At 38.8% G+C, this 27,993-nt stretch overlaps 1 protein-coding gene across 2 annotated transcripts in view; it reads right to left on the bottom strand.

The window, feature by feature from the left end:
* The window catches only part of TSHR (thyroid stimulating hormone receptor), a 158,279-nt gene that overhangs the window by 40,823 nt on the left and 89,463 nt on the right, over positions 1-27,993 (bottom strand). For both annotated transcript variants that reach the window (XM_039257023.1, XM_039257024.1), the window contains exons 3-5: positions 27,717-27,791; positions 3,774-3,848; positions 948-1,022 (exon numbers count right to left, since the gene is read on the bottom strand). In XM_039257023.1, the coding sequence (XP_039112954.1) occupies positions 948-1,022; positions 3,774-3,848; positions 27,717-27,791 (225 nt within the window). The remainder of the gene's footprint in view (positions 1-947; positions 1,023-3,773; positions 3,849-27,716; positions 27,792-27,993) is intronic.

Below are 27,993 nucleotides of genomic sequence, written 5' to 3'. Positions count from 1 at the left end.
ACTGCCAGGAAGATGCTTCTGGAGAACATTTCTGTGCCAGTCTAGTTGCTAGAAGACTGCCTACATTTTGAACTGAGCTCTTCTGCAGCAAAGGAGTGTGGTCACTTTTTTTCTAGCAAGATCCTATCACTCTACATTTTGCTGACTCTGTAATGCAGACTCAACCTGTAACTCTGCGTAAGTCCTTTTACTTCTATACAACTAGGTAAGACACTTGACTGTGTCACAGGTTTTGGAAAAGGGCAGGCACATGGCCACCAATCAGAAGTCACAGGAAGCAGTTTTAACACCCCTAGCTACTACTCCTTGTGACTCTGCTCAGACAAAATCACTTTGGTTTTCTATTCCTTAGTTTCTTCATTTGTAGAATGGAAAAAAATTATAACTTCTTTTATATCTTACAAAGTGGTTGAGAGAAGCAAACATAATGCCTGGGAAAGTGTTTGAAAAGTTATTAAAGACTATGTGGAAAATAAGATATCATCATAACCATCAAATTTCCCTTCTATTCAATCCTCCCATCAAGCATTCCATAATTTGTCCCATCAAACAATAACAACAAAAAGAAGCCTTTTCTCCTGACCCAGTATCCTTTAACTACTGAGATATTTTCTGCTCTTTTTTTAACAGTAAAACTTCTCAGAAGAGTTTGTTATGGTCACTCTCTATGTATTTCCATTCTGATTCTTTCTTGAGCCAACTCTGACCAGACTGCACCCTGGAGCTCCATTGCAACTGCTCTTGTCAGAGTCCCTTGGCCATATTACTAAACCCAACGGTCAGTTCTCAGTCCCTGCCTTGCTTCATCCACCAGTGCATTTGTAACAGCTGATCACTCTTCCCCTTGAGACAATTGCTTCACTTTGGTTTCAACCAACCCCGATGACTGCATCCCACTTCTTGTCAGTGACAAAATACTGCCAAATAGTGCATGTGTGCATACTTACAGTATAAAGAATACATCAGTGGAATAAACTTTGGTCAGGTCGGGGAATATTCCAAGGCCAGTGTTGAAAATGCCACTAAAGTGCATAAAAGAGAAGAAGAGAACAGAAATAAGGTAAGAAAATCAACACATAGGAAGCAGAAGAGTATAATAACTGAAAGCATGGGTTCTGAAATCAGACTAGAATCAAATCTTTCATTCAATAGCTGAGTGACTGTAGGCAAGTCCTAAACCTTGGATGAGATGTTTCTCCCGCAAGGTACGGGAATCTAATTTGGTCCACTAGTGTCAATACATTATTTTTTCCTGTGTAGAAGAATATGAGGATTGTTTCCAAGGAATCCAAGTAGGATTCCTAGAAATAGGAATTCAGGTTTCTTTCCATGTGTGCATGTGTGTGTGTGACATTTCCCTGTTTTAACTGGAGAACATTGTGGGAGGGATAGTAGAATAGGGGGAGGAGGGGGTAGAAAGACCCCACTCCAAGCCAGGCTCCTCTTTCAAACTTCACATTATGTTGTGTTCATTACTTTGCCAAGAATGATTTTTCCATGGCAGTCACCTGGGAGTAGCATGGCGGCAGCACTATTTAGAAAATATGTCTAGACAAGGAATACAATCAATCAATGACAATGTCTTCACTTTCCAAAGTTTGTGTCATTAGGGAAAAAATGTCAAGATTAAATGATGTACATAAAACAGCACAAATACAGCAACTCTCAGGCCCTGGATGCCTCTCAGATTTGGTTATTTTAATATTTGTTGCAGCTACTACAATGTAGGTAGTAGAAATGAAGATCTTTTTGAGAGGTGTGGCATGGCATGGGGTGAGACTTAGGTAACTACCAAGAAAGTTTTAAAGGAAGTCTTCCAGCAGAGAAAAAATTCTAGTTCCATTGATATACCTTCTTAGCCAAATTCTGACCTGACTCCTTTTATTTTATTTTATTTTAAGTTCATTTATTTATTTTGAGAGACAGAGAGACAGAGACAGAGAGACGAAGAGAGGGTATGGGCACTCATAAGCAAGTAGGGGAGAAGTAGAGAGAGAGGGGGAGAGTGAGGCCCAAGCAGGTTCCATGCTCAGTACAGAGCCCAATGTGAGGCTCCATCCTATGACCATGAGATCATGACCTGAGCTGAAATCAAGTTGGATGCTCAACTACTGAGCCACCCAGGTGCCCCATGACCTGTCTCCTTTTAGAGTGAAAGGCACAAATTTGAAAAGAAAACAGGAGCCAGAGGTCTCACAGAGAGCAAATGGGATATTCTAGATAGCAAAGGAGAGAGTTCAGATTCCGTAAAGAATATTTGAAGAGCAATAAACAAACAACAAACAGACTAGTCAATTGCAATAGAGGTCTGTGTGGAATAGTGTGATGGGGGGAAGGCTCTGGAGTTAAGGCGGGGACCATATAATGGGGCTGAAGACGCAAGATTAGGACCAGAATGTCTTGTTTCTTCAAACCCCAAACAAGTCCATCTCTTTTTGATGTGTCCTCTAATTACCTGTACCCCAAATAATTACCTATACCTCTCATTTATCACCTACCATTATTCTCCAGCAGGAGAGGAATTTTTTGATTTTATATACAATATCTTCCCAACCAGATTGTAAGCTTCTTGGAGCTTAAGGACAATGTTTTATTATCCTACATGTTCCCCACAGAGCCCCGCACTTACTGAGGGATCATCGTAGCAGAGAATTATTGATCGATTAAAACTCAACGTCCATACAAGAGTGATTGCCTTGTCCCATAAGTTTTTATTACTCCCCAGATACGCCTCCAGCCACATCTTCCATCGCTGTTTTTCTCTATTGTCTCTGCATCTCTCACTCCCACCTCTTCAATACTGAACAATTGTTAGGTCCCAAATTAGCCACATGGTTCCATACGTTTGTGTCTTTAACATGCTATTCCATCAACTTGTATTTTTTCGCTATGTCTCCCCCTTCTTTTCCTGGATAACTTCAATTCATCTTTAAAGACTTAATTCATAAAATATTTATGGATCTAGACTTTTATTTAAAAGCCCTAGATGGAAACAAATTAATATGTTAATTGTGATTATTTCTCAGTATTAGGATTACGGTTGATTTAAATTTTTTCCCCTCATGTTTTTGTGTTCTAATCTTTTACCATGCATGTGAGCAGGGATGAAGGGAACAAGGCAGGGGTTTTTCCAGCTGGTGCCTAGAGGACCTGAGTCCCCACATACACATCCATCGAACACATTTTTATTGAGTACCTGCTCCGTGCTAGGCAGTAAAGATGCAATAGAGAGAAAAAGTGCTGTGGTCCCTGCTCTCAAATAGGTTACAGCTAGCTCATAAGTGTCACCAAAGGAAAGCAATAGTGTTGTCTCTTCCATTTTTGTCCCCCCAACCCCCAAGAGATTGGATTTTGCCTTTTGTGGCTTTTTTTCCTCTGTAACAGTCACTTGTGATATCACCTTGTGATACCCATTTCCTAAGAAAAGTGACCAATGACCTCTCAGAGTATTTTGTTTTGTTTTGTTCTGTTACACTCCATTTAAAGGGTGTTTTCTCCCTCATGTCTCTTGGATTAAGTCTCTTGGTCCCAGCATTATGTGCTGACTTCTAAATAGTTTTTTTCCAATGTGGATCATTTCACCTGATACCTTCCCTGATGGGAAAGGGTGGGGAATAAATCACAGAATGTGATTTGTCTTGGGCCACATACCAGTGAAATGACCCTGCCCCACTGCATCCTAGGGAGACTCCTGGCTGACAACAGCATTATAATTCTCTCAAAAAAAAAAAAAAAAAGGTCGAGGGTAGGATGGGATTGAAGTTACTACTTACAGGAACTTCAGGAGGGGGAGCTCTTTGAGGGCACCAGGGTCTATGTAAGTTAAGCTTCTGGTATTCCGAATCTCTCTGTAAGAGTTATAAGAAACACATTCACCATAAAACATCCATTTCTGGTCTTATCAAAGACAAAGCAATATGAATCAGGGTTAACAAATGTTCAAGAGAAGAATACGCATTTACACGGTGCCCCAGGGACTGTCTCTGCCACGAATCAGTCCCATCAACAATGAGCTCCTCCTGGCTCCTCCCAGGGACACAATGACTATTCAGTTGTTTCCGTCACTTAGTTTCAGTCCATCTGAATTTATGGGTGACCTTTCTCTTAATTGCAGTCTCACCTCCCCACCCCACCCCCGTTTTTATATTTAAATAGAAAAGCCACTCCATTGCTCATGGAGGACAGATATCTTTATAATTAACAGCACATCTCCTGGCCTTGGACTGGGAAGTTGAACGGACTGAATGGTGGATGACAGCGAGGCAGTAGGAGCAGTGAGCTTCCTCTGTCAGTGCCTACTTCAGAGGTAGTGGAGGTGGTGTCTTAACAGTTCACTTGAGTTTCTGTTTCTATATCAGTAATTTAAGACGTCAGCACATGTGTGATATCATCTGTCTGTAACTCACATACTTAGGTTTATATACATGCCAATTAAAATGCACAGTTAGCATTAGTGAAATTCATGACTGTTAGCAATAGGTTCTCATTCATAAAATTAAATGTATTCTTTTTTTTTAAATGTTTTTTTATTTATTGCTGAGAGAGAGACACACACAGTGTGAGCAGGGGAGGGTCAGAGAGAGGGAGATACAGAATCTGAAATAGGCTCCAGGCTCTGAGCTGTCAGCACAGAGCCCGACGCGGGGCTCAAACCCATGAACTGTGAGATCATGACCTGAGCCGAAGTCGGACGCTTAACCGACTGAGCCACCCAGGCACCCCAAAATTAAATGTATTCAACACATGTGTATTGGTTGAAAGAGTTTAAAGGCACTCCCTATGCTTATATGAAGAGGACAGAAGAACCCAGTATGACCTGAATCCTTCCCCCTAAGGGATGGCACCCAAGGCACCTGAAGGAACCTTCATCTATTCGTTGCTAGAAACAACTAGAAGAAATAACTAGAAAACCCACTGGTAGAGTTACAACCTAGGATATGGCCTGGACTTTTTAAAAACAATTGTACTGAAGAAGAATTTTCATAAAATTCATGTGTTGCAGGCATACAATTAGGTAAAGTTTAGGAAATTTATATAATTGTGCAATCATCATCACACCCCGGTTTTAGAACATTTCTGTTCTAAATGACAAATGACAAATGACTGTATGCCCATTTGTAGTTAATGCCTACCCTGTGTTCCATGGCTAGGAATCACTGATCTGCTTTCTACCTCAAAATTTCCCCTATCTGGATGTTTCATATAAATGAAATTATACATATGTAGTCTTCTGTATCTGGCTTCTTTCACTTAGCATGGTGTTGTGAAGTTCATACACATTGTAACATATGTCAGTGGTTTGCTCCTTCTTATTGCTGAGTGGCCAGATGGAACTCAGATCAAATGTTGACTCTGCCTCTTCTTTCTGGCTACATAACTTTGGGCAAGTGCCTTGATCTTTTTGAACCATAGTTTCCCCATCTATAAAACAGGGATAATAATAGCACAATTTTTTAAGAAGACTCCTGTGAAAGTTAAATAATGTCTACAAGGGGTTTGACAAGTTGCAGGGCACACAGTGAAGGCTTTTACTATGTTATTCTCCTGAATGAACTGAAAGTTAGAAAGACATCAGAGACTTGAGGTTGGAGGTGTTGCAGTGTTCATACAAAATTAAAGGAAAACAACAACAAAACACTAGGCTTGGTATTTCACTAAGGATGTTGAGTGTGAAACAGACCTTGGGAAAGAGAGGATAGAATTAACTCTGAGAACAGAAGCCATCTACCCAACCCTCACCCCACCTCAGCTTACTGTCTTATTAAGATAAACTTACTGGTCCATGGTATTCATTAGCATAATTTTTGCAGAGCCAGATAACTTTATTGGTCATTACTGGAACTTCTTGAAAGACACATCAATGCTTCAACAGAAAGCATCAATACTTTATATCCCAAGACTCTTAGAACCCCTCACTCCAAAATCAAGATCCTGATCCTACTGGAAAGAACCACTTTATCTATTTAAAACAATTTTAGTTTATTTATTCACTCTGAGAGAGAGTGAGAGAGCAAGAGAGCACTTGCTTGGGGGAGGGGCAGAGAGAATCCCAAGCAGGCTCTGCACTGACAGTGCGGGGCTTGAACTCACAAATCATGAGACTATGACCCTAGCCGAAGGCAGATGCTTAACTGATGAAGCCACCCATGTGCCCCTATTTCTTTTTAAATATATATTTTTTTATTTTTGAAAGAGCACATGTTGGGGGCGGGGAGCAGAGAGAAGGGGGTTAGAGCATCTGAAGCAGGGCTCGGCACTGACAGCAGTGAGCCCCATGTGGGGCTCAAACTCACAGAATTGCAAGATCATGACCAGAGCCAAAGTCGGATGTTCAACTGACTAAGCCACCCAAGTGCTCCAGAAAGAACCACTTTATTAATTATCTTGTAAAAAGTTTATTTATTTTGAGAGAGAGAGAGTGTGATCTGGGGAGGGGCAGAGAGAGAGAGACAGAGAGACAGAGAGAGAGAATCCAAAGTAGGCTCCAAACTGCCAGCAGGGAGCTTAATGCAGGGCTCGAACACAGGAACCAAGAGGTCATGTTCTGAACCGAAATCAAGAGTTGGAGGCTTAACCAAATGAGCCACCCAGGTGTCCCCAGTAAGAGCTACTTTTAAGCACATTTAAAATTTTGTCCTGGTTTGAAACTAAAATCCCTGTGTTTCTGGAGCTCTGTTTGTCCTGGGTAAACTGGGATGCTTGGCTACCATCTTGCACAATTGCATAGCTGTCCCACCTTGTCCCTCTAAAGATATGTTAGATGCTTCCAAGTTGAAGTGCACGCGGTCTCTCTCTCTCTCTCTCTCTCTCTCTCTCTCCTCTCTGTGTGTGTGTGTGTGTCTGGTGGGCAATAAGCTCCTTGCCAGAGCTTTCCATTTGGGGGGAAGGGTTCAAACTGTTGTCGGTCAAACATAAACTAGTTAGGAGAGTTTGGAAACTGTCTGAGTGTGGTTTGCAGTCTGGAAAACTCCTCCATGAGAGAGTATTGTTGGACAAGCCAGACTTGAGTGGGCGGCCCAAGGGAGTGTCACAGTGCAAGGCACCAGCTGAAGCAGCTTTAGGGGTAGAGATAGAGAAAGGAGAAACTGCTGTGGCTCCCAGCTGGTTAAACGAGGCTGAGCCTACACGGCGGCACTCAAGGCAGAAGGAGGTGGGAGAGGCTGCATGGAGAGATGGGGAGACAGACACACGAGAGGTGGATTTCTTAGGAGAAATCAAAGAGTACAAAAAGGGAAAGACAGACAAGAGTTGCCTCCAGAAAACATCAAAGGAAAGAAGCCACTTTCTGAGGTAAGAAGACAATCAGCTGCTCATGCTCACAAGTAACTTAAAAAAATAAAATCTTGGCTGAGAGAAAGACAAATAGATACTGAGTTCGCTTATATGTGGAATATAAAAAAAGCCGAATTCAGGGGTGCCTGGGTAGCTCTATCTGGTAAGCAACTGACTTCTTGATTTTGGCTCAGGTCATGATCTCCAGGTTCGTGACATCAAGTCCCATGTTTGGCTCTGTGCTGGCAGCGTGGAGCAGGCTTGGGATTCTCTGTCTCCTTGCTCTCTGCCCCTCTCCCACTTGTTCTCTCTCTTTTTCTCTTTCTCTCTCTCTCTCTCAAATAAATGAACTTAAACAATAAAAGTAAAAAAGCCAAACTCAGATAAACAGAGAGTAGAGTGGTGCTAAAAGGGGCTGAGGAAGGATGGGGAGATACTGGACAAAGCGTACATCTATTTACAAGATTAACAAGTTCTAGGGATCTAATGTACAGCATGGGAATATACTTGAAAGTTGCCAAGAGAGATCTTAAATGTCATCGCCACAAAAAAGAAATGGCTATTATGTGACAGGATGGATGTGTTAGCTAATGCTATGGTGGTAATCATTTTGCAATAAATAAGTGGGTCAAATCAACACATCGTACACCTTCACCTTACACAGTGTTACATGTCAGTTATTTTCAAAAATAGAAAAAATAAAAACCCTCCTGCAGCACAGAAGGGGGAGGGGCACGAACTGCCAGCTTAGCTAAATGGAGACATATGTGAGAAGCGGATGCAGCTGGTATTACCTTTTCAATGACCGAAAGCAGAGAGGAGCGGAGGTAAGCACTCATGAGCCTCTGATAAGAGCAAGAAGGTGAAAGAGGAGTCTGAATTTGAATGAGTTCCAAGCATGCATGGGAGGGTGAACTTGAATCACACAACTTTGTGTTAAGAGCAATTATAGCTGAAGAGTGTAGGAAGCTGCTATGTTGCCAGGAAGCTGGGGACCCCAAGAGAAAGAAAACACGTATGGCATTGTGGCATAGCAGGTTGGGGTAGGTCTAGAGCGAGTCTGGACAAGAGCTGGCAGTGGCAGGTGCCCGGGTCCCTGGGTGACCGCATGGAGGAGAGCTGACCACACACCCACTGCTTCACCCAGCCCTGTCCCGGGAGCAGGGACACTTATCATGGGGCTGTTACATATTTTTATTTTTGTCTATTTCTTACAGTAATTAGCCTGCCCAAAAGGATACAATAAGCATCAATAAAATTCTTTAAGCACAGAGCACAGTGTTAATTGTGGTCATCTCTGGTAGATAGGTCTGGAAGCTTAGGAATGTGTAATTTTCACTTATTTTATCATGTTTAAAATTAAATGAAATAAGAGGCACCTGGTGGCTCGGTTGGTTAAGGGTCCAACTCTTGATTTTGGTTCAGGTCATAACCTCTCAGTTTGGTGAGTCGGAGCCTCAAGTCAGGCTCTATGCTGAGCCTGCTTGGGATTCTACCTCTCTCTCAGTCTCTATCAAAATTAATAAACAAACTTAAAAAGAAGGCATAAAAAATCCCCCAACTTAAAAAGAAAGCAAAGGAATGCATATCTGTATAAAGGTTTTAAAAATATATATGCAGTGCCAGATTGTCTGCTTAAATCTTCAAATACGCTCTTCTACAGGGTGCGGCTTTTTAGATGTGAAGAGAAATATTTGAGGATCTTGAAGCTTATTGATTAGAAAGGGCCAGGCTTGGAGATTTAAAGGGTAAGACAGGACTGGGTATACTGATCACTCAAGATAGTTCTACCAGCGAGGGGGTGGGGGTGCTGACTTCTATGAAGCAGGTAACAGTCATCTTCATTTTTCAGACAAAACAACGAAGACACATTCAGCAAGAGTAGGTGACTGGTCTGTTACACAGAGGCAATCCTGGGTCTTAACCTAGGACTTTTAACTCCAAAAACTGCTTTATTTATTATTTTTAAAATGGTGTTTAAAGGAGACCATCTAGCAGAACTAAAAAGAAATAAGATAGTCCTTATTGTTTTGTTTCCCTTCATTGGATTTCAAATAAAATGGACACTTAAATGACCAGTGTTAACAGTGATGCCCTGTGTGCCTTGTTTTCACAAACCAGCAGATCAGTAGTTGAGCATACATTAGGTTTATTTAATCATCTGACTAGATTCTGGGCTTTTTCTTCGGAGAAACATTTGTTCATTCTTAGTAAGAGTGAAGAAGAGAGAAATTGGCTTGTTCAAAAGAGCCGGCATTGAGGCAGGCATTTAATCTGCCAGCGTACACCCCAGACAGCGTGAGGCATCAGCAAAGTGACAGAAGAGAGTTCCCAGGTTGGGGAGAGAGAGGCAAAGGAAGAGAAATGAAGGCTTAAATCCTACTATTAAGGAACGTTCCAATTACTTATTTCCTTCCATTGTCCTGTGCCTCTGCTTCCTTCTCAACTGCTTAACAGCCATTAGATCATGACATTTGAGTCCTTAGCCTTAGAGATATTTGTCCACACCCTCAGCAACCCCCCCCCCCCCCCGCCCCAAGTTGATGAGTAGAAAGCATACTAAACTGGGAAACAGACTGACGCTACTAATGAAGCTGACTTGGCATTTCACCTGCAAAGTGAGAGGGGGCCACGGGAGACGAGACAGCTTCAGGCTTGCAGGAGCCTGGACACTGAGCTGGAATCAGGTATCTGTAGACCAGACAAGCTGCCCCGGCTGGCATGGTTACTCTGACGAAATACAAATTCAGGGGCACCGGGGTGGCTCAGTCCGTTAAGGGTCCATGATCTCAGGATCATGATCATGAGATCAAGCCCCATGTCAGACTCCATGTTTAGCATGGAGATTAAGATTCCTTCTCTCTCTCACTTTGCCCTTCTCCCTGGCTCATTTGTGCTCTATCTCTCAAAAAAAAAGAAACACAAATGCAATAATGTGTAAGACTACATGTGTAAAACAAGAAACTGAATGTGAATAATAGCCAAAGTCATAGCTCTCAGCCAGCCCCCCACTTCTTTTCAACTCTTCAATTTGATTTTCAATTTTTTTCTAGTCTGCGTTTAAGTGGCAGTAGTTAAAAAAAAAAAAAAAAGTGGGAGGGCCCCTGGGTGGCTCTGTCAGTGAAGCGTCTAACTTTGGCTCAGGTCATGATCTCCTGATTCCTGGGTTTAAGCCCCACATCCAGCTCTGCGCTGACGGCACGGACCCTGCTTTGGATCCTCTGCCTCTCTCTCTCTGCTTCTTCCCAGCTTGCATCATCTCTCTCTCTCTCAAAAATAAATGTTGAAAAAAAATTATTTTTAAAGTGGGAGTTAGGCCACTTTCTCTTTGATTAGGGCTGTTCACTCTAGCGGGCACAGTGGGGAGAGATTGATTAAAACTAAAGGAATTTTATTGGACATTTATTATGTACAACTTTATTCTCTGGGAGGTGTAGGGAAGCAGTAACTAATTATTTAACTACTTTCAAAACACGGAGTGTATATATTGGCAAAGCCATAATTTTGTTACCTTAAACACTTTAAATGCTGCACAGTAGTGAAGTGAAAACTGGTACTAAGAATCAGGTAAATTAATTTCAAAGTAACATTTTCTGATCGGCTTTTATCACATAATAAGTCACCCATAATAAGTCACCCCTGTAGTATTTTAACATTAAGTATTAATTTTAAGATTGATGCATATTAAAGAAACCCTTAATTTTTATTTTTTTGTTTTTTTTTATTTAAAAAAATTCTTAACCTTTTTATATTTTGAGAGACAGAGAGAGACAGAGTGTGAGCAGGGGAGAGGCAGAGATAGAGGGAGACACAGAATCCAAAGCAGGCTCCAGGCTCTGAGCTGTCAGCGTAGACAGAATGTGGGGCTTGAACCCATGTGAGATCATGAGATGAGCTGAAATCCGATGCTCAACCAACTAAGCCACCCAAGCACCCCTTTACTTTATTTTTAACATTTATTTATTTTTGAGAAAGAGACACACAGTGTGAGTGGGGGAGGGAGGGAGGGAGGGAGGTAGAGAGAGACAGAAAATCCCAAGCAGGCTCCATGCTGCCAGCACAGAGTGTGATGCTCAAACCCTGTGAGAGCATGACCTGAGCTGAAACCAAGAGTCAGATGTTTAACCATCTGAGCCACCCAGGTGCCCCTGTTTTGTGTTTTTATTTATTTATTTTTTAATGTTTATTCATTTTTTTTTTTTTTAAATGTTTTATTTATTTCTAGGAGAGAGAGAGAGAGACAGCGTGAGCAGGGGAAGGTCAGAGAGAGAAGGAGTCACAGACTGAAACAGGCTCCAGGCTCTGAGCTGGCAGTCAGCACAGAGCCTGATGCGAGGCTCGAACCCACGAACCTTGAGATCATAACCTGAGCTGAAGTCAGCTGTTTAACTGCCTGAGCCACCCAGACACCCCATGTTTTGTGTTTTTAAAATACCATTATGTCAAAAGCATTTCCTCTGACATTAAATAGTCTTTGACAACAGATTTTTAATGGTTGCTCAGTATTTCACATTAAACCATTCTCCTAGCTGAGCATTTGAATAGTTTCCAATTTTTGCTATTATAAATTAATTCTGAGACAACTGGCTTTTTATGTAAACTTTTTCTCACTCCTGTTTATTTTCTTAAGGAAAATTTATAGAAGAGGAATTACCAGGTCAAAAAGTATAGGGGCACTTGGGTGGCTCAGTGGGCTGAGCATCTGGCTTTGGCTCAGGTCATGATCTCACGGTTCGTGGGTTCAAGCCCCGTGTCCAGCTCTGTGCTGACAGCTCAGAGCCTGGAGCCTGTCTTCGGGTTCTGTGTCTCCCTCCCTCTCCGACCCTCCCCTGCTCATGCTGTCTGTCTGTCTCTCTCTCTCTCAAAAATAAATAAAAATTAAAAAAAATTTTTTTTAAGTATAAAGTCTGTCAAAGCTCTTAATGTATACTAGATCCTTAGCTTCTGATGTTCCAATTTTAGGCTAGCAATAACTTTTTGGTAATAGTCTATAAATTCACAGAAGAGAATTATTTCCAAATTATCAAGGCTTTTCAATGAGAGAAATCTTAATTATTCTACTTTGATAATTATCAGGAAACATTAACATTCCATAACTAAGGGAAAAATAATCTATAACTGAAAGGTGGTATTCATAATGTTGATGCAGCTTTTAATTTATTGAGGAATTAAAAAATAATAGATGTTAATTCAAAGAGAGTTTATAAATCTTCAAATTTTTATTTTTATTTTGAAATGTTTATTTTTGAAAGAGAGAGCGAGTAGGGGAGGTGCAGAGAGAGGGGTACAGAGGATCTGAAGTGGATTCTGTCTGATAGCAGAGAGCCCTATGCAGGGCTCGAACTCATGAACCATGAGATCATGACTTGAGCTGAAGTCTGACATTCAACCAACTGAGCCACCTACCCAGATGCCCCATATCTTTAGATTTTTAAAGCAGATTGAAGAAAATGTAAGTGTTCCAGCAGATTTTTCCACTAGAAGTAGGACATTATAAAAGTGATTTTCCAGGGTAAGTTGGTGGCTCAGTCAGTTAAACATCTCACTTGATTTTGGCTCAGGTCATGATCTCATAGTTCATGGGATCAAGCCCCGTGTTGGGCTCTGTGTGGACAGCACAGATCCTGCTTGGGATTCTCTCTCTCCCTATCTCTCTGACCCTCCCCCAACTCTAAAAGTAAATAAATAGACTTTAAAAAACAGTGATTTTCCAAATTGCCTGGAAGATGCATATGGCTAATTGCATGATTATTTAATAATCGGGACTAAGACTGGTACTTTTGAAATCCCTAATAAACCCACTTGACTCAATTTAGCACAGCAGTGAATATTAAATCTTATCATATTATCGGCCATAAATCACACTTTTTATCTATCCAGTTATAGAATTTTTATTGTGATTTTTAAAAAATCCACATAAAAATAAAAACATTCTTGAGCAAATCAGAGAACTCTAGATGCTGGCGAGGATGTAGAGAAATGGGCACCCTCCTACACTGTTGGTGGGAATGTAAACTGGTACAGCCCCTCTGGAAAACAGTGTGGAGGTGCCTCAAGAAACTAACAATAGAGCTCCCCTATGACCCAGCAATAGCACTGTTAGGAATTTACCCAAGGGATACAGAAATGCTGAGGCATAGGAGCACATGTACCCCAATGTTCATAGCAGCACTCTCCACAATAGCTAAAACATGGAAAGAGCCTAAGTGTCCATCAACAGATGAATGGATCAAGAAGATGTGGTTTATCTATACCATGGAATACTACATGGCAATGAGAAACAATGAAATCTGGCCATGTGTAGCAACATGGATGGACCTTGAGGGTGTTATGCTGAGTGAAATAAGTCAGGCAGAGAAGGACAAATATCATATGTTTGCACGTATAGGAGGATTAGGAGGAACTTGACGGAGGAACAAGGGGGAGAAGAAGGGTGGAAATGGTGGGGGAAAGGGAGAGAGGCAAACCATGAGAGACTCTTGAATGCTGACAAAAACTGAGGACTGATGGATGTGGGGGGGAGGGGGGGATGGGCATAGAGGAGGACACTTATGGGGATGAGCACTGAGTGTAATGTGGAAACTAATTTGACAATAAACTATTTGTAAAAAAAAAAAAAAAAGTAAAAACATTCTTCTAATAGCAGCCTTTTCTTTATTTCTGTTTTTAATTAAAGAGTTTTGCATTGGTTTTGGAGGCAGACACTCTTGGTTTCAAATTCTGACTCTGAAACTTCTTAGTTGAGTAAATTAGGGCATAAGCCCTGTGAGGCATGTATTACCAACTTCATTTTGTGTAGTGGAAACTGAGGCTTAGTGAGATTAAGTGAGAGAAGATATGTGAAGCACATTTAGCAGAGTGCTTGCCCCTAAAAGGTATTCAGTAATTGTAGCTGCTATTATTAGGAGTAACAATGGCAACAATCTGTGTACAATTGAAAACATGAGATAGAAGATGGAAGTGGCCAGGTTTCATCATTTTACAGGTGTTAAGTCTTTATCAAATGTATATTTTGGGGCCCAAACTGTACCCCAGTGGAAGTTTAAAACCCAGAAGAACTGATTTACATCCACTTAAGACTCTCAATAACTTATTGTATGTGCTGCCGAAGCGAGCACAAGACTCTCAATAACTTATAAAGAAACCTGACATTCTTGTAGTTTTCTCTTACACATCTTCAATGTCTTTTACCCATTGTTAAACTAATACATAATTGCTACCTCTTCTGGATATCTGTTGTTGTAGAGCAAATTATCCCAAACTAAGTAGCTAACAAAAGAACCATTTTATTACAGTTCACAATTTTGTGGATTAGGATTTCAAAGATTGCTAAAGTGGGCTTTTCTTCTGCTTCATGTGGCATCCACTGGGATCACTGGCTGGTATTTAGTTGGTGTCTGGATCAATACAGAGGTCCAAGATGGTTGTGCTTCTATGCCTGGCCCTTTGAAGGTGATAGCTAGAAAGCTAGGCTCAACTAGGCCCTTCTCCATCTCCATGTAATATTTCAGAGCCTTCCATATTATCTTCCCTTCAACAGAGTTTACATAGTGGCTTGAGGCTCCAAGCATCTAAAGCAAAAGCTGCCATTCTCTTAGAAACAGGGCCTGAAAATGCATGGTGTCACTTACACCATACTCTCTTGAGGTATTGAGCAAACATTTCAAAATGTGAATAAAACCAGAAATCCATAGGCCCAGGAATTCTAGCAAACCAAAAGCTGGTTAAGTACAAAGAAAATGTCACCTAGGTATATTATTTTGAGAACCAAAGATACAAAGCCTTAAAAGCAGCCAGAGAAAAGAGGGCATGTTCCCTATAGGGGAACAATGATAAGAATAGGAAGGACTACTTATCAGAAACAATGGAGGCCAGAAGACATTGAAAGATATCTTCAAAGGGCTGAAACGAACTGCCTTGTTAGAAGTCTATACCCAGCAAAAATAATTTTCAAATATTAAGGTAAAATTATCTTCAAATACAGAAAGCTGACAGAACTGTTGCCAGGAGAACCACACTAACAGGTGAAAAGAAGTCCTTCAAACCTAGGGGAATGATCGGATCAATAGAAGGAATGAACTCAGGAAACATTAAATATGTGAGTATTTATAAGAGACAAGTTTCACTTCACTCAAATTCTTTGATAGTCAAGAAACTCCTTAAAAAATACAGTAATGTACTCTGGGATTTATAACATATATAGGAATAAAACATGTGGCAAAAATACCACGAAAGATGGGAAGAGATAAATGCAATAATAATTTTAAGTTTCTTACATGTCATGGTGTTGGTATAATAAGCCTTCTTGATTGACTATGATAAATGAAGTTTGCGTTTTGTAATCCCTTGAATAACCACAAAAAATATTCCAGAGCTAAAAAGTTAAAAGGTAGAATAAAATATTAAAAAACAAAAGCAAAGGCAACCTGATTAATCCAAAAGAAGACAAAGGAGAAACAAAGGAACAAAGGAGATAAATAGAAAATAAATGGAAAATGGCAGACTTCAACTGTATCAATAATTGCAGTAAATGTAATGGACTAACTACTCCAATTGAAAGGCAGAGATTGTCAGACTGGATATAAAAGCACGGTCCAATTATATAAAATATATTTTATATGGAAAGACATAAAGTTATTGAGCTCAATTTTTTTACTGTAAAATTATAGTAGTTACTTCAGAGAATTTGTGCAAAAATTGAGTAAATATGTGTTGAACATTTAGCAAAGTGTTGGGACATAGTACATTCTCAATTAAGGTTTACACGCATATACCAAATGTTCTATCAATCAGAGTTTTCATTAATTCAAACTGGCCTACTCTTTCAATTCATTATTTTAAAAGAACATGTTCAGAATATGTCTAATTGTTCCATTTGGACACTTTAATTTGATGGTTTCTTTGCAGTTTGATGTGGGTGATTAGCACCTAAAACATACTACCTTGTGGAAACTATTATCACACATTTGTATTATCACACATTTTAATAAGCTCTATAGAGGATTTAATGATAGATTCAGGAGGAGAAGCTAATGTAGTTTGGGGTGGAGGAAGATCCAGGGTATGTGTAAATAAAATTCAGGTAGAAAAGATAAATAATTAGTATAGTTGAATGGACAAAGAGAGAGATTACAAAGCTTGGCAGACACAGGCAAAACCATCTGAAAGCCTACAGTCGGGGGAAGATCTTGAACTGTCCAAGGAATTAAAGAACATGGGTTCACTGTGCAATCTACACATTCAATGCAATCCCAATCAAAATTGCACCAGCATACTTCTCAAAACTAGAACAAACTATCCTAAAATTTGTATGGAACCACAAAAGACCCCGAATAGCCAAAGCAATATTGAAGAAGAAAACCAAAATGGGAGGCATCACCATCCCAGACTTTAGCCTCTACTACAAAGCTGTCATCATCAAGACAGTATAGTATTGGCACAAAAACAGACACATAGACCAATGGAATGGTATTGAGAACTCAGATTTGGACCCAAAAGTGTATAGCCAACTAATCTTTGACAAAGCAGGAAAGAATATCCAATGGAAAAAAGACAGCCTCTTTAACAGATGGTGCTGGGAGAACTGGACAGGAACATGCATAAGAATGAAACTAGATCATTTTCTCACACCATGCACAAAAATAAACTCAAAATGGATAAAGGGCCTGAACGTGAGACAGGAAACCATCAAAACCCTAGAGGAGAAAGCAAGAAACAACCTTCTTGACCTCCACCGCAGCAATTTCTTACCTGACACATCCCCAAAATCAAGGGAATCAAGAGCAAAAATGAACTATTGGGACCTCATCAAGATTAAAAGCTTCTGCACCACAAAGGAAAGCATCCATAAAACTAATAGGCAACCAACAGAACGGGAAAAGATAGTTGCAAATGACATATCAGATAAAGGGCTAGTATCCAAAATCTATAAGAAACTCACCAAACTCCACACCTGAAAAACAAACAACCCAGTGAAGAAATGGGCAGAAGACATGAACAGACACTTCCCCAAAGAGGATATCCAGATGGCCAACAGACACATGAAACGATGCTCAGCATCCCTCCTCATCAGGGAAATACAAATCAAAACCACACTAAGATACCACCTCACGCCGGTCAGAGTGGCTAACATGAGCAAATCCGAGGACTCTAGATGCTCGTGAGGATGTGGAGAAACGGGCACCCTCCTACACTGTTGGTGGTAATGTAAACTGGTACAGCCCCTCTGGAAAACTATGGAGGTTCCTCAAAAAATTAACAATAGAACTCCCCTATGACTCAGCAATAGCAATAGGAATTTACCCAAGGGATACAGGAGTGCTGATGCATAGGGGCACTCTCAACAATAGCCAAAACATGGAAAGAGCCTACGTGTCCATCAACGGATGAATGGATCAAAAAGATGTGGTTTATCTATACCATGGAATACTACATGGCAATGAGAAACAATGAAATCTGGCCATGTGTAGCAACACGGATGGAACTTGAGGGTGTTATGCTGAACTAAATAAGACAGGCAGAGAAGGACAGCTACCATATGTTTGCACATATAGGAGGATTAGGAGGAACTTAACTGAAGACCATGGGGGAGAAGAAGGGGGGAAATAGTGGGGAAGAGAGAGGGAGGCAAACCATGAGAGACTCTTGAATGCTGAGAACAAACTGAGGGCTGATGGGGGCGGTGGGGAGGGGAAGGGGGTGATGGGCATGGAGGAGGGCACTTATTGGGATGAGCACTGAGTATTATATGGATACCAACTTGACAATAAACTATTAAAAACAAAGCAAACAAAGAAAAAAAAGAACACAGGTTCACAGGAATGGAGTGAGATGAGGAGATAGGGGATAGATAGGCTGCAGGCCTAGGTCTGAAGTTTTCCTTGAAAACCTTGGATTTATGCTAAGAGCAAAATCACTCTGGCTATTGTGCAGAAATGCATTAGAGGAATCCCAAAAAGGAAAGATTAGTTAAGCTATGAAAGTACTTATTCCGAGCAAGAAATTATGATGGCTTGAGCAAGGGTCATGGCAGTGGAGAGGAACAGTACACTTTTTATATATTAGGGTCATAGAATTAACAGTATATGGTGAAGGATTAGAGGGGATGATGAAGAAAGAAGTGATACATCTCAGGCGTCTGGAATTTGCAATAAGATGAATTCAGGTGCTGTGTACTGGCTCAGCAAACACTGGAGAAGTGGTGGATTTCAGAGGAAGAGGTAGATTTCAGTTGGCGTATGTAAGTAGTGACATACGTGTAAGACATCTGAGGGCAAGGAGACCAATAGGTAAATGGCCCAACAATAAAAAGAGAGGCCTGGACTAGGTATGTCCACCTGAGAATAGTTAAATAAGGTCACATGGGGGAGGACCATAGAGTAACAAGGCAAGAAGACACAGCACTTAACCATATGGAATCCCAACATTTAAAACTGAGGAAGTAGAATGAACCAGGAAAGGAGAAAGACTGACCAGCATGGTAGAGGATGACCAGGAGTGTGGAATCCCAGAGGCCAAAGAAAGAGAGTTTGGATAAGAATATAATGAGTGGTACCTGGATGGTTCATTTGGTTGAGCTCTAGACTCTTGATTTTGGTTCAAGTCATGACCCAGGGTGATGGGATGGAGCCTCACATTGGGTTCTACATTGAGCATGGAGCCTGCTTGATATTCATTCATTCTCTCTCTCTCTCTCTCTCTCTCTCCCCCCCTTCTCCCTTTGCCTCTCTCCTTCGCTTGTTCTCTCTCTCTCTCAAATAAAATAAAAAAAGAATAGAATGATCCACTATTTTGAATCCTGTGTATAGTTAAGATGTAATTTAGCACAGGGTTAGCACAGGGTCAAATGTAACTATTTATTGAACGAATAGGTAACTTTTTATCTTTGGAATGCCAGATCTAGGTCACCAACAATTTTAGTGCATATTTTCTATCATTGCAATTCCTATTACAGAATACAGTCTTAGCATGAACTGGGAAGTGAGCTCAGAGGAGTAATATAGTGCATTAGCAGGAGAAGTTTGAAAAAGCGGTGAAGGGATGGTTAGAAGTGGGGATGATGAGCTGTAAGTCCTTCCATAGCCGTACCTCAGCCTATTTACCAAATCACACAGTCGAAAGGGAGGGGGAGGGCAGCTGAGGAAAGGCATCCACAAAACAGAAACATTATGTTCTTTAGCTGCTAATGTTCTTACTGAGGCTTTTCTGTAAGTGTTGGCAATATGCACTGACATGTGCCATCAGCACTTAGTTCAGTATCAATGCTTGAAGCAAATCCAGCTTGATGAAGGGCTCTGTTTCCGAAATAAATTAGTGGGCTTCAGTTCTCTGCTCAAGAGTCCTAGGGAAGTTTGGCTGATGGTGCTATGCTGTTTATAGATGAACCAAATCATTCTTTATTGATATTTTGAAAGCAATTTTTAAAAAATGTTTATAATTGAGACACATACACAAACACACTCACACACACACAGAATCCAAAGCAGGCTCCAGGCTCTGTGCTGTCAGCATAGAGACTGATGTGGGCCTCAAACTCACAAATGGTGAGATCATGTTTGTTTGTTTGTTTGTTTTAAATTTCTGAGAGAGAGAGAGAGAGACAGACAGCATGAGCAGGGGAGGGTCAGAGAGAGAGGGAGACACAGAATCAGAAGCAGGCTCCAGCCTCTGAGCTAGCTGTCAAAGCCTGAACCCATGGCTTGAACCCACGAACCATGAGATCATGACCTGAGCCGAAGTCGGACGGTTAACCAACTGAGCCACCCAGGTGCCCCATAAATGTTGAGATCATGACCTGAGCCCAAGTCAGATACTTAACCTACTGAGCCACCCAGGCACCCCTCTTTACTAATGATATTTTGTTTCTTTCTTTCTTACAATCTTTCTTTTGATCTCAATTCTTTGAGGGAGGGCGAGGGATTCTTCAGCTCTGTTTTTCTCAGGCAAGTAGTGCAATGCTTTGTTTATAGTCATTGCTTAATAAATGATTACAAACTAAAGGTATTAAGCATTTGGGTGGCAGGAGCCCCAAAGTCTTCACTACCCTTTTCCTTTGTGCCAACTAAAATCATTTGCAGATATGTATTAGGCAGGTCTGGAGAATGCAAGATGTGTTATTCTCATATTTTCTAAGATGTTAGACTCTTAATACCTCATATACATAAGTGAGATAGCCTTTAAAAAATCCATTTCTAAACTCATCCTCCTTTTAGTTTTTGTATTTAATAGTTTTCTTTGCAAAGTTAACACTTTCGCTCAGAGGGAGAATATAGATATTTCTAAGAGAAATGTTAACAACCAGAATCTTTATGAGGAAAAGGCCACAATAAAAAGAAAACAGTTACTTTTAAGAGCTGCAAAAAAAAAAAAAAAAAAAAAAAAAAAAAAGCTGCAGGATGTATATGGAGTTTTGTCTCTAATTCATTTCTTTGAATTTTTTTCAGAGAGAGGGGCAGAGAATCAAAATGGTATAATAAATGAGCATTATATTTGGAGTCTGGAGATTTGATTTTGAATTTAAATTGTTGTTCTTACTGACCTAGATTCTCAGTTCTCTTGGATATTGTACTTTCTTTAGTTTCAATTTGCTGTTCCTTAATAAATTTCTTGTGACAAATCAAAACCACACTGAGATACCACCTCACGCCAGTCAGAGTGGCTAAAATGAGCCAATCAGAGAACTCTAGATGCTGGCGAGGATGTGGAGAAACGGGCACCCTCCTACACTGTTGGTGGGAATGTAAACTGGTACAGCCCCTCTGGAAAACAGTGTGGAGGTTCCTCAGGAAACTAACAATAGAACTCCCCTATGACCCAGCAATAGCACTGCTAGGAATTTACCCAAGGGATACAGAAATGCTGAGGCATAGGAGCACATGTACCCCAATGTTCATAGCAGCACTCTCCACAATAGCTAAAACATGGAAAGAGCCTAAGTGTCCATCAACAGATGAATGGATCAAGAAGATGTGGTTTATCTATACCATGGAATACTACATGGCAATGAGAAACAATGAAATCTGGCCATGTGTAGCAACATGGATGGACCTTGAGGGTGTTATGCTGAGCGAAATAAGTCAGGCAGAGAAGGACAAATACCATATGTTTGCACGTATAGGAGGATTAGGAGGAACTTGACGGAGGAACAAGGGGGAGAAGAAGGGCGGAAATGGTGGGGGAAAGGGAGAGAGGCAAACCATGAGAGACTCTTGAATGCTGACAAAAACTGAGGACTGATGGATGTGGGGGGGAGGGGGGGATGGGCATGGAGGAGGGCACTTTGGGGATGAGCACTGAGTGTTATGTAGAAACTAATTTGACAATAAACTATTTGTAAAAAAAAAAATAAAAAAAATAAATTTCTTGTGACAGATACGTAAATAATTGATTTTCAGCCTTCGTTTTTAGTCTATGTTTTTAAAAAGCTGTACATTTTCTTTGACTCTGAGTTTAACTGCATCTCATGGGTTTTGATTTCTCATATTTTTATTGTCACTTAGTTAAAATTGTTTCCTAGTGTCTATTGTGATTTCTTCTTTGACCCATGGTTATTTAGAAGTGCATTTTTTATTAAAGAACATACTTGATTTTAATTTTTTGTGAGCAATTGAGACTTGTTTTCATAGCTCTGCATTGGTCAATTAAAAAAATATTTTTTAATTAAGTAAACTTTACACTCAATGTGCAGCTTGAACTTAAGACTCCAAGATCAAAAGCCACAGACGGGCTCCACTGACTGAGCCACCCAAGGGCCCCTGCATATGGTCAATTTTAATAAGTGTTACATGTGTCCTTGAAAGGAATGTGTACTCTGCAATTGCTGGATACGATATGTTATACAAGTCAATAAGGTTAAGTTTGCAAATTATGTTGTTTAAGCCTTATTAATTTCTTATCAGTATTATTTACTTCTTTCATATGCATATTCTATAAGATAAAGCCCTACTAAAACAAATCCCTACCATAATTGTGGATTATCTAATTTTTTCCAGTTCTATCAATTTCTTCTTTTACATGGTTTGAAGCTATGCTCTTACAGATATTCAAATTTAGAATCATTATATCTCTTTATAGTAATTCTTCTTATAAAAAAATTTCCCTTTTTATATATAGTAAGACTTCATGGTCAATATGTGTTGGTATAGTTATATCAATTTTCTCTTAATTATTATTTGCATGTTAATACTTTTATCCTTACACTTTCAGTCTTTTTATATCACTGTGTTTAAAGCATGTCCCTGGTAAGCAGCGTACAGTTGAATTTTTTATTCCATTAACCCATCTGGCATCTTTGTATTTTAATTAGAATAGTAAATCCTTTTACATTTAATGGAGTTAACATAAATATTAATTATTTGGGGTTAAATCTGTTTCAGAAGTTCTTTATTTCTACTACTTTCTTGCCCTTTTTTGTATTAATTTTATTATTCTGTTCCTCACTACTATTAGCTTGTTAGTTACCCATTCTTGTACAATTATTTTAGTTGTTGCCCTACGGATTAGAGCATGTATTCATTATTTGTAAAAGTCTAATATAAGTTAGTACTGCACCATTTCTCAGATGATTCAAGGACCTTAGAACAATTTAATTTTTTTTTAATGTTCATTTATTTTTGAGACAGAGACAAAGCATGAGCAGGGGAGGGGCAGAGAGAGAGGGAGACCCAGAATCTGAAACAGGCTCTGGGCTGTGAGCACCGAGTCCCATGAGGAGCCCTAACTCACGAACCACAAGATCATGACCTGAGCTGAAGTTGGACTCTTAACTGACTGAGCCACCCAGGAGCTCTGGACCTTAGGATTATTTAACACCATTTATAACCCTCCCATTCTTTATTTGCTATTGTGTATTTTATTCTGTGGATTTAGTTAGTCCTTGCTTTGCATGGTTCCAATATGCATAATATTCAGTCATCATTATTTAGTTAACTTTAAATAATAGCTGCTCCCAACCAGGTGGTTCAAATTTTGGCTATCATAATATATTGTGTGAATAATTGCACAAACTTTGCTGCCAGCTCTTTAGTCTGCTCATCGCTATGTAAATAACATGCGTATCATGATAGGCGACCAATTATACTTCTTTCAAAGTCATTGGTCATCAGTCACTGAGCATCTGTTATCCAGTTTATGTACAAACAGTAACACTGTTTATGCAGCTGTATTGGCTCCTTATCTTCCAGTGGCAAACCCATAGGACATTTTACAAAAATGGATAATTGAAAGAGGGAACTGACCAGCAGAGATGAAAGGGCAGCAGAGAAACAGAATGTAATAATGCTGGAGGTTTGAATTAAATGTAAATGAAGTCATAGAAAACATAGCTGAGCATGTGATTGTTGATACGTCCACTGTTTGAGAGACTCTAGGTATTCAATCAAAGGAAATTTGTAAAGACAAATTATTGACATCACTGAGAAAAGTGGTTGTGAATCAAAGGATGAAGATGCCCCAAAAGAAAAGATGCTGATTAAAAAAACAAAATTCAATGAAAAGAACTCTTAGAAATATTTTATGACATTAAAAGAGCAGAGAATTGAATATTGGAAACTGATCCAGACCTAGAAAGAAGTATGACAATTTGCCAAGACATTAACGTGATGTTCTTGTAAGTTACAAAGCAAAGAGAAAAAGACATGCATGGTTCAAACTACTCTTGATATTTTTTTTTTTACAAAGAAATAAAACATTTTAATTCTAAACTTTAGTTTTAAAGTTTAAAAGTACAGTGTGCTAAATAAGTATCAGTGTATTATTTTTTCCTTTTCCTATATATTTATAATCAACAGTAAAGAAGATTTTACTGTTTTGATAAACATTTTTAAAAGTCACAAAACAATAATAAATTTTTTGTTGATTATAAGATCACTTTGCATAATTTCAGCATTAAGTTTTATGATCCTATACCCATCACGCAGCACAAGAATTGCCTGTATTTTTAATTTTTTAAAATGTTTATTAAACATTAAAAAAATGTTTTATTTATTTCTGAGAGAGATAGCGTGAGCAGGGGAGGGTCCGAGAGAGAGGGAGACACAGAATCTGAAACAGGCTCCAGGCTCTGAGCTGGCTGTCAGCACAGAACCCAACACCGGGCCTGAGCCCACAAACTGTGAGATCATGACCTGAGCCGAAGTGGGACGCTCAACTGACTGAGCCACCCAGGTGCCTCTTTATTTATTTTTGAGGAGAGAGAGAGAGGAAGACAGAATCGGAAGCAGGCTACGACATGGGGCTCGAACTCCAAAACCGCAAGGTCATGACCTGAGCCAAAGTGAGATGCTTAAGCCACTGAGCTCCAAGAATTGCCTCTATTTTAAAGCCAGAAAAGTATTTTTTGTTTTGTGCAGCCCAGGTTCATTTATATTTATCTTTTCTGTTGCTTTTCATTTCCTTCCGTACTTCTGGGCTACTATTTAGTATTATTTTCCTTTAACCTTAAAATTCTCTTTAGTTGGTTCTTTATGTGAAGAGCTTTTGTTTGCTTGAAATGTCTTTCTTTTGCCTTTAATTTCAAAGAAATTGACAGATATTACTATTGTTATTTTTGTTCTCCTTGTTGTAGGTATCTTTCTATTGCTTGTATAGATTGTATCATTTTTGTTGAAGGAGGGATCAGCTATCAATCTTGTTTCTACTTCTTTGAAAATATATGTGTTAATCCTTTCTTTGGCTGCTTTTGGTGATTTTCAAGTTTTCTTTGGCTTTTAATACCTTTACTGCAACGTGCCTTCATGTGATTTTCTTTGTATTTATCCTATTGGGGTTTGTGGTAATTATATCTATGACTTGACGTCCTTTATGAGTTTTAGAAAATTCTCTTCAAATATTGCTTCTCTCCTTTCTTTCTTCTTTTTAGGGACCCAATTATAGGTATATCAGTCTTTTTACTGTGTCATATATTTTTTATTTTCTTTTTCTCTCCATGCTTCAGGCTGGACATATATATATATATGTCCATATATATATGTATATGTAAACATATACATAAACACATATATAAGCATATATGTGTATATGTATAAATACATACATATGTAACATATATATAATTTATATACGTTTATAGAAATTTATTTAATTATAAATTTATATTATATATAAATATATATAATTAATTTATATTATATATAATTACATATTTATATGAATAATATAAATATGTAATTATATAATTATACAGTGTATATTTAATTATAGAATATATACTTATATAATATAAATTTATATATAAGTTATATTATATATAAATATATTTATATCTATACATATATAATTATAGAATAATAATTATTTTATAGAAATATATAATTATATATAGTTTATATTATATATAAATATACATATATTACATAATTTTATCTATGTGTTATTTATACATAATATATAAATTATATGTTATGTAAATATATGTAGTTATATATATATTTTTAAAGTCTATTTATTTTGAAAGAGTACAAAACAGCACAAGTTGGGTAGGGGCAGAGAGAGAGGGAAACAGAGAATCCCAAACAGGTTGTACACTGTTATCATCGACCCTGATATAGGGCTCAAACTCATGAGACAGTGAGAACATGACCTAAGCTGGGGCCAAGAGTTGGATGCTTAACTGACTGAGCCACCCAGGTGCCATGGCTGGATATATTTTTCGGACTTAATCTTCCAGGTTACTTATTCTCTTTTGAGCTGTGTCTAATCTATTGTTAAACTCCCATTTGGATTTTGTTTGTTATTGAATTTTTAAGTTCTTGTTTGTATTTGACCCTTTTTATAGTTTCTAATTCTATTTTGAAATTCTCTCATCTTTAAAATTTTGAATATATTAATTATAGTTATTAATTAAAGATCTGTGCCTAGTAACTCCAAAACTCTAATATTTGAATTTCCTGTCATTTTCTCTTGTTTGTTTTCATCTCCTGCTTTTTTCCCGTATGTTCTTGTTTTGTATTTTTCTGTGCCTTTTTATTTTTTGTTGATTCAAAGCCAGGCATTAGTTTTTATGAGGGTTGATCTGTTTCCCATTTTTCCATACTTCTGTGATGAAGCTGTTTAGGGATCCCAGCTAAAATCTTGGGATGTTAGTTTACTGAGGAGCCATCCTCCTTCATAAGTCCTAAATTCCAAGTTTTGATTCACTAGCCCTGTGAGATTGCCTAAACCTCTGTTCAGCCTGAGCATCTCAGCTGTTGGTTACAGTTCACAGAACACTAAAGAGGAAAACTATCAAATGTTGTTTTTGGGATTTGTTTCTTTCACCTTAAATCCTTACTGCCTTAATTACTCACATATCTTTAAACAGATTTTTGTCCCCATCCAGCTTCTCTAGTTGCTTTCAGAATAATGATTGATTTGATGGAAGCTTGCCTACAATAACTAGAAGCAACATTCTCTTAGCCTCAGTGTTCTTGAAGGCAGCAGAATGCAGTGCATAGGTAAGAATTTTTGAGTAAGACACTTATGGTGTAAAGATCCTGGTCTTATCCTTTAGTGACTGTGTGACTAAGGAAAATATATTTGTCCTTTATGAGTTTATGTTTTTCTTATATAAATAACAGAAAAAATAATCTCTAATAGGGTTGTTTTTTTGAGCCTTAAATGAGGGTTAAATACAGATCATAAAACATTTATCGTAATGTCTAGAATATACTAAGTATTTATAGATAGTATTTTTGTTTCCTCAAAAAATAGTTAATATTTCATTGTATTTCATAAAATTAAATGGCTGCTTAGGAGGGATGTAATGAGGTTATGTACAACTGTTAATCAATTGTAATGGCCTAGAGAAATAAAAACAGAATAATTATTGATGAAGTGTGCTGCCTGGTTGTAACCATGGTAGGCACGGTGCTTAATGCTTACTTGCATTGCATTGTTCAATATTTATGCTAACCATATGAAGTTAAAACTCTTATTAGCCTTATTTTACAAATAAGGAATGTGAGGCTAGGAAGGATTACATGATTGTGCAAGTCTAGATAGTGGGTGGACAGAGAACCTGGGGTTCCAACCCAATTATAATCAACTCCAAGGCCAGAGTTTGTACCCCCACTCCTGTTCTGATCTCATGAAGCTACATTTCTCTTCCACATTTTCCTAATTGAGGAAAAAATGTTAGATCTGCAGAATCTTGCACAGGCCTGTAATCTAGTAGCCAGTAAATATTTATTGACTCATTGGCATCCACACCAATGAAATTGGCTGACACAGTAGTAACGGAATGAAATAACAATCTAGGAAGAGAACTTCAAGTTTTGACTTTACCTTTCAACCATGGAAATGGGATTTTGGATGGATTAACACACTGTGAGAACAAGTTAAGAATTTAATCAGACACAGAAGTTTTGAGCCATGGTCAAAAACCCAGCTGTTACAGCCATTTGGAGCCCAGAATTATCAATCAAGACTGGCTATGGTGGAGTCTGTGCCGCACTTTTCATTGTACTTACATGTGAGTCATTTTACTCAGATTGTAGAAGGAATGTGATTCCAGCCGCTGCAGGGTTGCATCTATTGACAAGTAGCTGAATATCACAAAAATATAATGCAAAGTAGAAAGTTAGTAGGGTTGTGAATGCCATACACACTTCAAACATACTGATTTTGATGAAACTTCTTAGTCCGGGGCTTCCCAGATCAGACAACAGGTACAACCCTCATGATTTCTCCCTAATTATGCTACAGTTAGGTATACTTTTTTCAAATCCTGTGATAACTGAAAGCTTC

This window comes from Hyaena hyaena, unplaced genomic scaffold (assembly GCF_003009895.1).
Source record: "Hyaena hyaena isolate Hyena2069 unplaced genomic scaffold, ASM300989v1 scaffold_597, whole genome shotgun sequence".
Lineage (NCBI taxonomy): Eukaryota > Metazoa > Chordata > Mammalia > Carnivora > Hyaenidae > Hyaena > Hyaena hyaena.
This window is presented reverse-complemented; position numbering and strand designations above follow the sequence as displayed.